The sequence below is a fragment of the Apis laboriosa genome, unplaced genomic scaffold (genome assembly GCF_014066325.1).
Source record: "Apis laboriosa isolate Shangri-la unplaced genomic scaffold, ASM1406632v1 scaffold38_cov145, whole genome shotgun sequence".
In the NCBI taxonomy this organism is placed as follows: Eukaryota; Metazoa; Arthropoda; class Insecta; order Hymenoptera; family Apidae; genus Apis; species Apis laboriosa.
In genome coordinates, this window is record NW_025223092.1 from 1891413 (window position 1) to 1904253 (window position 12841).

Sequence of the window (12841 nt, forward strand, 5' to 3'; positions counted from 1 at the left end):
CTTTTAAATCTTTCAAATTTTTTCTTTTCCTTGTATCTTTATTTAGCAGAAAGTAACTAAAAACAATAAAAATATTAATTAATTAATATTAATAATAATAATATTAACAGTAATGTTGAATAATGTTGGCATTAAGAAAAATATTATTTATAATTAAAATATGAATAAGTAAATGGAAAATTAAATTGAGTGAATAAATTGACTTTATGTTTTTAATTATATAAGTGAATTATTAAAAACATAATTATATTAGTTTAAATTAATAATTTAAATGCCAAATTTAAATGATTCCAGTTTAATAATATTATAATTAATAGTTATAATAATAATTATAACTATATAATATATATAATAGTTATAATAATAATTATAATAATAATTATAAATATATTATAATTAATAGTTATAATAATTTTGATATTTTATATTATAATTACATTGATAAAATTAATTTAAAATAAAATTAATCATTTAAATAGATAAATATAAAGAAATACTTTTACATAAATGTAAAAAGAAACGGATTTAAATATCAATGCAATTTCAAATTAATAATTAATTTTAGTTAAATTAATATTAATATCAGTTGTTAAGCTGTGACAACAAATACAGATGCCAATATAATCTCAAATTAGTAATTAATTTTAGTTGTCGATGCTTTTTACATATATAATTAGTTAACCAATATATTATATATTAAAAAAGGATAAAAATTATAATTCAATCGACGTAATAATTAAAATAAATATAATTTCAATTTTTATGTTATATAATCTATATATAATATTAACTTATTATCTATTTTTTATATTTTTATCTATATTTTCAGTATCTTATCCAATAATAATATATTCATATTAATATTTTATTATTAAAAACTGTGATATTAATTATGAGAGTAGTTTTTTAATTATATTGGAAAAAAGGTAATAAACAAAAAAAAAATGAAGGTAGAGCATGAAAGAGACAGAATGGTTCGTGAAGATTAATTAAATACAAGGGATGAAAGGGACGTATGATTCAAGAGGATATTTTGTCAGGAAAATATCTTATTTCATTTATTGAGAAACAGGAAATGTGATGAATAAAAAAAATTATTAATTTAAGAAAATTATAGATAATGTTACATTTTAATTATTTACACGTATTATTGAAATTAATTTACACTCACGAATGCAAATTAATTTCAATACATTTCATTAGATTCAATTATTATTAAATAATGTGATGAAGAATAAATATACAATTATAAAATTTATTTAAAATATAACAATGAACATTAAATATGACAAATAATACTGAAACATATTTTGAAATACTTTTAAAAAATTAAAAAGAAAATTAAACTTATATATACATATGTCTATGTCTCTCAAAAAATTAACAGAAAAGTTGTATAAAATATATTAAATATTAAAATATATTGGAAATTCCTAATGAAATTTTTTTCATATATAGAGATCTCACATATTATTTTCTCTATTTATCTAATTTTAAAAAAATTTTTTTAAAAAATTAAATCACACTTTTCACATTGTGATACTTTTTTAAGTATCATCAAATCTTCATCAAACTTTTTTCGAATTTTCTTCGAAATTTAACGATTTTCTTCATCGAGATGCACGGTAATGTTTGTGGAAATTACACCACAAGATACTTTGTCGCGTGTAATTTGAGTTTGACCTACATTAGAATCTCGTCAAGGGACGTATGATTTAAATAGCATGGCGGTCCACGTTTCCTGTTGTTTCGTGTCACGCAGCCTCGTTCCTGTTAATTCTGTAAGCTCCCGCGGTTATGAATGGCCATAATTCTTCCGTACTTTATACGTACAACTATGCTTTTCGTGTATTCTGCCCGGAATTAAATGTGTCTTGGCACCAACACAGCGAAATGAATACTTATTGCGTAACTTGGAACAACGACAATTCGCTATTGTTGTGAAGAACCATAAGCAAAATAATCGAAGCTATTTAGATCTTGTAGAAATTTTATTCTCTTTTTTCGAAAATCTATACTTTTATGATAAAAAGTTTCTTCTAAGAAACAGAAAACGCGTATTAAATATGTTTTGTAAATTCACACATTAAATGTATAATATAATAAGATTATTGAATAATAAATTGCTGTTTAAATAATAAATTATTAATTAAGTATAATATATTTATTTAATCATTATCTATTTAAGAGAAATTATATCGATTTTATATCACTTATTTCCAAAAATCTAAATTTTAAGAACAAAGAATCTAGAATATTTATAGATTACTATCCAAAAATATAAAAAAAAGAATCAAGTTAGAAATTTGTTAGTTCAGAAAATTTTTTTAAGTAAAATCTATTATTATCATTATTAAATATATAAATAAAATAAATAAAATGCAATATTCAATTTTTTATAACTAAAAAAATGATTTCAAACATTTATATAATATATAATTTAAATTCACGTTTATCTCCAAGAACATCATTTGAAGAATAAAGAGGAAAGGCAACATTAGAGACAAAACAACGAATTTAATTAATGAAATACAATTAATGAAAAATAATGTTTCAATAATTTTAATTTTATTAAACAATTATCTCCAAAAAGATTACCTGAACAATAAAGAGAAAAAACAACATTCAATGAAATTTAATTAATGAAATACAATTAATGAAAAATAATGTTTCAGTAATTTTAATTTTATTAAACATAAAAATACACGTTTCTTTTTTATCTTCTTTTTACTCTTCATCTAAACTTTCCCTTCCTCTTCTCTTAAAATTCAAGGCCTAAAAATAACAGTTAAGGTTACATTTATCATTTAAAAATAAATTATATACATTACAAAATCCTCATATTTTTCTTTTCATCGTTATTATCTCTTTCCTTAAAATTTCCAGATTTTTTTAATACGCATAATGTACATGTACCTCCTTTCTTTTTCCTCTCTCCAAAATACATTCGCTAATTAAATTTGCAAAGGATCCTCAAGATTGTCAGTAGAAAGAAAATCCAAGGGAATAAGGAAAAGGATTAGTTTCCTTGGCCGCATTACGAGATAAATTGCTCCGGGTGCGATGAAACTCGTGGCTGAAATTGCAATTTCATAAATTCGAGTGGTTCCAGCGATGTTCCCCCCTTCTTTCTTCGTTATCCGATGGCTCCTCTTAGTTTTTGCTCGTTCAACCCTTATTTCTCTTGCTCCATGTAACAGCAAACATGATAATTACCATATCGTCCGTTATAATATGTGGAACATTTCTCGCGCAAATTTTTTATATCTGAATTCTTTTTGAACATGAATGAGTTTTCCTTTCTGTATGACATCAGTCAAAAAAAAAAAAAAAAAAAAATGTAGCGCGAAGAAACATAAAAATTTGAAATAAATTTGAAATGAAATTCGTAATTTTTGGTTTTATCATGTTTCATATTCGTTTGTAGAAATGACGATTGCAGAAATTTTTTAACATGACATTTTGTAAAAATTGAATAAGGGCAATATTGCATACGTATATTTTTATACGAAAAATTTTAAAATGTAGAAAATATTTTCGTCTTTCATTATCAAGAAATGAAATGAAAAATGTCAGTTGATAACTTGAAACGTGACGTTTTCGTCACGATTAGAAATAAAATTTTAAATAATAAAGTATTGTTAAAAAACAATGGAATTCAAATAAAGAATATGAAGAAATAAAATCGAAGTTTATTAATTAAAAATCTTTAAAAAATACATGTGTGTATGGATTAAATATTTATCATATATTTCGACATTAAAAAATTAATCTTTAAAATTAATTGAAAATTTTGGGAATGAATTGGTTATTTAAAATTACTTTGATAAAATTATTTAAAACAAGTGATATTTATTGAAAAATTTTATTTGAAAAATATATTTACTATGGAACAAGCAGACATTTAATAAAAATTTAAAATAAGAATTAAAATGTATGCAGAATAGATTTCGACAATAGTTCAAAGAAAATAGCGATAAAATTATATTCAGAAAGATCTTGAAATTTCTACATCATACGTAATAAATTGTGGCAACTATCCTACATTTCCCAGAAGGATTCACGCCAACAGAATTCTCAAAAGACTTAACCTTCTGAAATCTAAAATATAACTAAAAAGCTAAAAAGCTTTACGTATTTCTTTTCTTTCATCTTTCCTCTTTCGCACTTCAATATTGTGCAATAAGATAGAATTATTAAATTATGGAATAAATTTATTTCATTCATAGAAATATTTTATAGAAATATTTTATAGTAGATTTAAAAATAGATAAATAGAGAAGTTTTAAAATTTGATTAATATTGTATAATTTTATTAAACACTTTATAATAACAAACAAAAATTTTCTTCTATAATACATACATAATTTATCTTGTTTTATTTCCTCTTATATATTGAATTTCAAAAAATTATGATCAAAAAATTATTATTCTCATTGATATTTTAAATTGTTTAATAATTAAATTATATTATTTAATCAAAATAATTATGAATGAAGAAATTTGAACTAGATTTGAAATGGAACAAAGAAAATTATCAGTTTCCAAGAAAAAATTTTCTTAATTTAATAAATCTCTTACTTTCAAAGAAAAATATTAAAACTTCAGTCTATAATAATTCAATAATAATTCAAACTTTAATTTTACAAAAATTATCTTTTACATACAAAATCTGAAAAATCTGAAGTATTAAAAATAAGTTTCTTCATTATTAGAAAATGTATCATATATCATATAACATGATCACTTTAAATAACTCATAAATTATTATTATATATTTATTGTATGAAAAAAATGTTTCAAAAAAGTTTCTTTATCAGAAGAAATAACAATCATTTTTACATCTACGTTTAATACAATTCCAATTAAAAAGCTTGACTTTCCTTTGCTATATCCTTTTATACTTCCTCTACTGTACAATTTTAACCCATTCAAACCTTTCTCCAAAATATTAATCGAAGAGTTTAATCGACGAACGTGTATCTCGCAGTTCGATTTGCTCAAGTCACGATACCAGGCGATACCGGGAACTGCATCTCGTCGGTTAGTTTATCAATAATCAATTAGAAAGAAAAGCACAGCGGAACGGTATCGATTCTTCGGTTTCTCGATAATGTCGATACCATCGACCGCATATCGGCTCGATTGCAGAACCACCGAAGGTTTTATTTCCCATGAAAGATGTGTAATCTTTGAAACGTTGACCTATATACCGAAGCAAACTGCTGATAACCACCCTTGGCAACTAACGTTTAACCGCGGATGCTGCAACGTGTGTGTATGTACGCTCCTTGAACATGTAGGGCACAAGCAACATTGCGACGAAGTGTGGTAAACTATAACCATAGTTTGTCTTCTTCATATTTTATCCATTGTGGTATTGTTTCATGTGATATTGTTGATGCTACTACTAGATTTTGCTAAAAAACAAATTCGAATTCTAATATTCTCTGTTTGACAATACCACCACTCAAAATGTAAATTCTCGAGCAAAGAATTTTTAAAATTTATATTTTTTGAAAATGTTAAATAGGTCTTATTAATTGTTATTATTTATTGTATATAATTATTGATTAATTATTGTGGTATAATTGTGGTTTTTGGCATAATGTCAATTGTCAAATGCCAAACAACAATATGCAAGAAATATTCAAAATATTATTATTCAAAATATATGCAAATATAATATTTTGAAAGTTAAATTAATCTACATAAAATTATAATTATATAAAAGTTTTCTCACAATTTTTGAATTGTTATTATTGTATCTGAAAAACATAAATTGTTCAAATTTTGACCAGTTTTCAATATTATATCATAATAAAAAGTTTTATTTAGAATATGATTAAATTTATTTATATGTATAATAATATTTAATTATCATACAAATAAAATTAATATATATCAAAAGAAGATAATATATTTATTTATGTTGTTTATGTAAAATATACAAAATATGTATTTGCATAAAAATCCATCCGTTATATATATACAAAAGTAATATTACAGTTAACACAATATTATTACATTCTTAAAAAATAAGTAAAATTATATCGAAATGTCTTTGCAATAACTTTGGAAAATTTCCAAAAATTCGTTTCGATTAAAATTTTATTAAAAACAAAAATTATCCTAAAATTCTTGTAAACTATTATAATACGCAATAATCGGCACACAGAGATTCAATATTACATATTCGTATATATTCGTACACAGAAAATCTGTGTGATAAAGATGGATAGAAAAGTCAACACCAATGTAATTCAATACGAGCGTAAAATCGCGGATGTAATGCATATTTCATGGCGCGTTGCGCCACGAGATGAAAATCTCTCGTAGAAATCAGATTGAACTCTGTTGTCGTCGCAGACGTAACTCCAGACCCTTCGATCATAATTACCCCATAATCCCCAAGGGTGCATTGGTTATCCGATATTTTTCCATAAAAATTTGTATTCCATGTCCGATCTAAATTGGAATTAAAGCGAGGATAAGTAATACGGAAGAATGCTTGAATGAATTATTTATTTATTCTCTTGCGAGATAAAAATTTTCCAATTGTTAGGATTACAGGGAATAGAACTTCTTTGCAATTCTTCCTAACATTATCATTTTAAACTTTTACGAGTATCGTGATTTATGTTGCTTGAAAAATTAAGATTGAAATTGAAATTTATTTATTTCTCGTTAGATTATATCTTTTGAATGTCTGTAATTTATTAAAGTCACTTTAATTAACACGCTACGGATTTTTATGCAAAATCAAATTTTCATGAAAATGAAGATTTAAATAGAAATTTTATTACTTAAATATCATAACATACATATTATGATTTGAATATTTTGTGTCTCTTTATATATGCATTTTGCATATTCAAATTCAATCTACGTGTATTCTCCAACTCAATATATTATCTATTTCTAAAAGGAAGAAAAGGTGAATAAGGGAAATTAAATAAAAGAGATTCAAACTTAATTCTCTGTTAAAAGGAAAAAGTAATAAAAATTAAATAGAATCTTAAATTTAATCTACGCATATCCTCAAGCCACTACTACTATCAATTTCTGAAATAAAAATAAAGTAAAATGAAAGATCTAAAGAATTAAGAGATTAAAGATCAAAAGACCAATGGCGAAAACCTGTCATAGAGATAGTTACGCGAAGCTAGCTCCATTGAACAGAAATTTATCGACGATCCTACGATTCAAGGGTGTGAAAAGGGCGTGAATACAGTCGTCAGGGTGGCTTTGGTGCGACGAAAGGAAAACGGAAGGCGCCTCTGGGAACGCAACAAGTTCGCGATGCCTTTATCCTCACCGGCTACCCTTTTGTGTCTCTGGAACTTGGCCAACGGTGCTGGTTCACCGCTGCCCATCAAATCTCTCTCTCTCTCTCTCTTTTTCTCTCTGCTTTTATTCTCTCTTCCCTTTTTGCTTCTTATCTGATCGAAAATGCAATCTCGGTTGGTTGATCAGCCTGTTACGAGGATTATGATCAAACGTCGTTGACCGTGTAACGAGATCGAGACAGTTGATTCATTCACCCTCTAATGATTAATTGCTTTTGCCTGCGAGGAAATTCGCAATGAAAAACTCGATTAGAATGAGAGGATTGAGAGTTATGCATAATTATTTAAAAATTTTATCTCATATTTGAGTTATATAGAGGATTTATAAAATATAAATAATGAAGTTTAGTGAAATAGAAAGAGAAAATAGGTGTTTCAAAAATTAGATAATTTAAATTTGTTTACAAATTTTGTCTCATATTTATATTGATGTCTATTGTGAGATTTAATAAGATAGAAAGTTTATATGTAAAAGAGAAAATGTGATTCGAGAATTAGATATTTAAATTATTTAAAAGTTTCGTCTCATATTTCGATTATTAAAAGTTCATAGAATATTATATCTCATATTTGATTTAATCTTTCATTTTTCAAGTTAGCATTAAATTTATCGTTTATTAACTATAATGATAGAATTCGTAAGTTTATTTGCAAGATTGAGTTTTCAATGATAATATAAAGGCATAGAAATTGTTTGTACAATAGAAGATACTCGATTCGAAGGTCAAGCGTCATATTATGCTTTATTGATTTCGGTTACCATGCTTTTCAGACATTCCTATGATGGCCGTTTCAATATTCCCATCTAACCGCACCAACTACATTCCATAATCATTGACCTATCTCAATGGACTAGCTGCCGAGTTAGCCAGAACAAGAGAGGTCCTATCTATTATTCCATTCGAGAGTTTCCACGATAATTCCTGAGAATTGGCTTTATCTAGAGATTTGGTCACATCACTGCCTTACTTCAATTGTCATTGATTACAATCGAATACTCTTTAAGATTATTATATCAATCGGCACTTATTTGTTTTAATTAAAATAGATTTCGCAAAAAGATAATTTCTAATCACTTATTTGTCAAAATTTTTCAAAAATTAATTGAATATTTATCAAATATAATCATATTAATTAACGATTACTTATTTTTAATTAAAATAATTAAAATTATTTTAAAATCTTCTTTTCTGATCAATCGAATGAAACTATGAAAAACTATAAAAGTAATGATTAATAAAAATCTAAAAATTTTTTCGATAATTTCACTTTTCAATTTATCGCAATTTTTTTAAAAAGCAATCGAATACTCATAGTTTTTTTTTTTTTCATTTATTGTTATTTATTTCAATTCGATTTTCGAATTACAGATGATATTTTTCGTAAATCGAGCTAACAAATAATAAAAATTTCAAAATTTATTCGATAGCAATATTATTCACCAATTTATTGCAATTTTTCCGAAATCAATCGAATATTATATTTGATCCAATCAAAATAAATTCTCATATTGAAAACTTCATTATTAATCGATCAACCAATAATACATGAAATTCTCATTCAAAAATTTCATTCATCGATAAATAAATTAATCTATAAAAATTTGTCAACACCTTATTCCTTTCTTCCTTTCGTCCACATCTATTATCGTCGATTCACAGCAAACACACATTAAACATACGTGCGATCTTTTGTTCCGTGACTGGGATCACGTGTCGAGGGAAACCAGGCACGAACTTCTGCGTACACTTAATATAGCCATGCGCAAAGAGGTTTTGGAACGACCGGTATAATAGGGAGCTTACAATGAGATTCGTGTTCCACGGTCACCGCAGTAGGCTTATTAAATATTGCACGGCTTCGCGTTGTAGTAAACTTTTAACTCTGTACTTTTATCTCTGTATCGGTATTTGTTCGTTTTATTTTCGATTCCGGCATGAACGTTTTCGTAACTTGGCGAAACGTCGGTGCATAACGTAGTTTCCAGGGACCGTTATAGACCCCTGTCGGAATTTCATGGAACTTTCAATACTTTCTCTCTCTCTCTCTCTCTCTCTCTCTCTTTCGCTTAACCGTTTCTTTCTGTCTTCTTCGTTCCTCTCTTTTCTTTTTACATTTTTTCTTCCTTTTTATTCACGTTGATTATATGTAAGCAAATAAGGGTTTGCGTCCATTATTTTATTTTACCTGGACAAACTTGGAAATTCGTAGAAAACTTTTAAATAAAAACTTTTTCAAGTTTAGACGAAATTTTATTGGAAGTAATCGGTTTTTCAATGATAGATTCTTCACGATATATGTTTATTGAGATCTTGAGTGATGGAAGTTGGCATTTGCTGAGCAGATTGATTTTTACAAGGTTTTTGATTCTTTGTATGAGAAGAAGAAGATTTTTGGATCATGTGGAATTTCAATTTTTGTTTTTTTTTTTTCGAAATTCGATACATTAATGACTTAAATTTGATTTTGATTTAATCTTCGCATATACTTCTTTTATCTAAGAACTTCAAATAAAAAAAAAAAATTTTTCTTTATTATTTTTGAAAAATTAATATTAAAAATATTAATATTAATATAATATATATTAAAATTAATTATTAATATATATAATATATTAATATATATATATTATAATTAATATTATAATAATATTAATATTAAAATAATATTTTTAGTGATTCTTTAAAACTCAAATTTTTTAAAATCTTTATTTTTAAAAAAAAAATAAATTACATATTTTATAAAACAATATACAATATACAATAATTTCTGAAATAATGGTATTAGAGATCAATAAGAAAAAAAAGTAAATAATAAAATAATAAATATTTATTTTATCCATGTCTCACACAGATATTAAGGAGTCAATACTTTCAGTGGTAGTGAAACTCTTTTATTACTTGTTTTATTACGTACTCGAAGTTATAAATTTTATGGTTCAAAGAATTAACTAGAAAATTTTACTGCTAAGTCTAAAATTCATCAAAAGATCGATAATAGTCTAATATATAACCACTATATCATTCGCTTTATTTCGTATAAATATAGTATAAATTTAAGTATTCAACTCTTATCTTAAACAAATTTTAACTTTGATCAAAGTTTTCTCAAATAAAAAGATTGTATCACTTATAATAACTACTTACTTTTTAGTTACAATGTTCTGTCTAGCATTTTTTTCAATATATGTAAAATGTTTGAACTTCTACTCTTTCACCTTTTAAACTAAGATTAAAAATCTTATGTACTTTTAGAGTATTTTTAAAGATATTTTTAAAGAAAACAATTTAATTAATTTTTTATAAGAAAAATAATATAAAGAAATTCATCTCATATCCTTACTCCAGAAGACATTTTTGCATCTGACAGGGATGATATCAGTATATTATTAAGTTAGTAGAAATGTTATGTTGATTTTTGGAGTCTCTAAAATAAATAGCTTTTATACAATTGTTTACAATAAATTTATTTTATGATACATGATGTTTACAAAATATTCTTATCCGAATTTAGAAAGCGATATAAATTAACAAATCATAGCAATTAAACACAAACGACACAATCATAGCAACAACAAAACGAGACAATTTTTAATAATATGAATATAACGAATGAACATAGTTATTTAATGATATAATAAAATTATTAAAATACAACAATCTCGAAAAAAATACTTACCAAAATAATATAAATACAACAGTTTTATAATATTTACACAAAGTTAAAATGATTTAAATTGATCTATCACCAATATATTAGATATATCATGTAATATTATAAATATTATAGATAGTATCATAACTCAAAAATCTCATTTCTTAAATTGTTAATATAAAAATAATCGTTTTCTCCTATTCTACAATACATTTAAACTTTTTATTTTCAGATATATTTCAATTTCAAGTTCAATTTTCATCATATCATCATCAGATCAAATATATGCAATATTCCTTACATCAATTACTCGTACAAATATCTACAAAATCCCTAATTACAAATAAAATCCATTCTCCATACATCCGTCAACTTAAACAGATTTCACATCCTTCGCATCCCACACAATAGAACGAATAATTCTTTCCTGGAGATAACAAGATACTCCTGCTGCTGCTCATTACCGGGGAATTAACATTCTCCCCTTTCAACCAACATTCACCTTCGCCTCTCTCCCACTTTCGGCCACCGTCTAACGTGCATTGTCCCCTCGGTTTCCAGGCAAAATTTCGCGTGATGGTGGAGGAGAACGCAGCGACGGGCGCCCGGCTTGACGGGGAGCTGGAACGAGCGAGGGGCGAGTGCGCCACGCTTCGAGGCGAGCTGAGGGACGTCCGTGGCGCTTTGCCGGTCGTGTTGAACAATAACAACGGAGCTGGGAACAACAACGGTGGTAACACGAGCAACAACAACGCTGCGAACAATGGCGGCAGCCCTGGACAGGAGGGTGGCGATTCGCAGCAACAACAGTCGCAGGAGGAAGGGAAAAGGCTGAGCGCCGGAAGCAGCCCCGTGGAGAAGAGGAGCTCGGCCAGCGACAAGTCGGCCAGCCCTATCGATAAGAGAACCAGCCCCGTGGATAGGAAGGAGAGAACGAGTCCCATCGATCGACGCGCAAGTCCTATAGGTATGGAATTTGAATTTTGTTACTTCCGATTGCTGGAAACTTTTTGTATTTTTTATATTAATGAGAGTTCTTTAGAAAAGGATAGGATCAGTTTTGTAGATCATATGTCGTTTAAAATTTAAGTTCTGTTGCTTCTGATTGATGAGAAATTTAATTTTCGATAAAGAAAACTAATTTTAGATAAAAAGGAAAAAGTTAATCATATAGGTTTGTCGTTTGGAATTTGAATTCTATCGCTTATAATTGCTAAGAGATTTGAAAGCTAATCTTGTGGACCAGTTCTAGATTTTTCATTTGAAATTTGAGTTCTCCTGCTTCTAATTGATGAGAAATTTGATTTTAATTGAAAAATTTGATTATAAAAAAGTTAGCTTTAGATAGTAAGGAGAAGATTAATTCTATAAGTTTGTTATTTAGAATTTGAGTTTTATTGCTTAATTGATAGTTAGTTTCAAAGTTAATCTTGTGAATAGGAAAAAAAAAAGAAAGAATTAATCGTATAAATCTGTTATTTGGAATTTAAGTTCTGTTGCTTCTTCTTCTGAAAAATTTGATTTTTATATTGATAAGAGCTCTGTGAATAGAAAGAGAAGGATCAATTCTATAGATTTATTATTTGGTATTTGAATTCTGTTGATGAAAAATTTGATTTTTGTATCGATAAAACGAACTAGTTTTGGATAAAAAGAAAAGAATTAATTTTAGGTTTGTCATTTAATGTTTGTGTTGCATGTTCTGTTGCTTATGATTGTTAAGAGACTTGAAAGCTAATTCTATGCATCAATCTAGATTTATGATTTGAAATTTAAATTTTATTGTTTTTAATTGATGAGAAATTTGATTTTTGGATCGATAAGGAAATTAATTTTAG

At 26.2% G+C, this 12841-nt stretch overlaps 1 protein-coding gene across 12 annotated transcripts in view; it reads left to right on the forward strand.

Moving 5' to 3' along the window:
* LOC122715523 (kazrin) overlaps nucleotides 1-12841 on the forward strand; it is a 172568-nt gene that overhangs the window by 124974 nt on the left and 34753 nt on the right. For all 12 annotated transcript variants that reach the window (XM_043937784.1, XM_043937788.1, XM_043937778.1 and 9 more), the window contains one exon: nucleotides 11565-11970. In XM_043937784.1, coding sequence (XP_043793719.1) covers nucleotides 11565-11970 — 406 coding nt within the window. The remainder of the gene's footprint in view (nucleotides 1-11564; nucleotides 11971-12841) is intronic.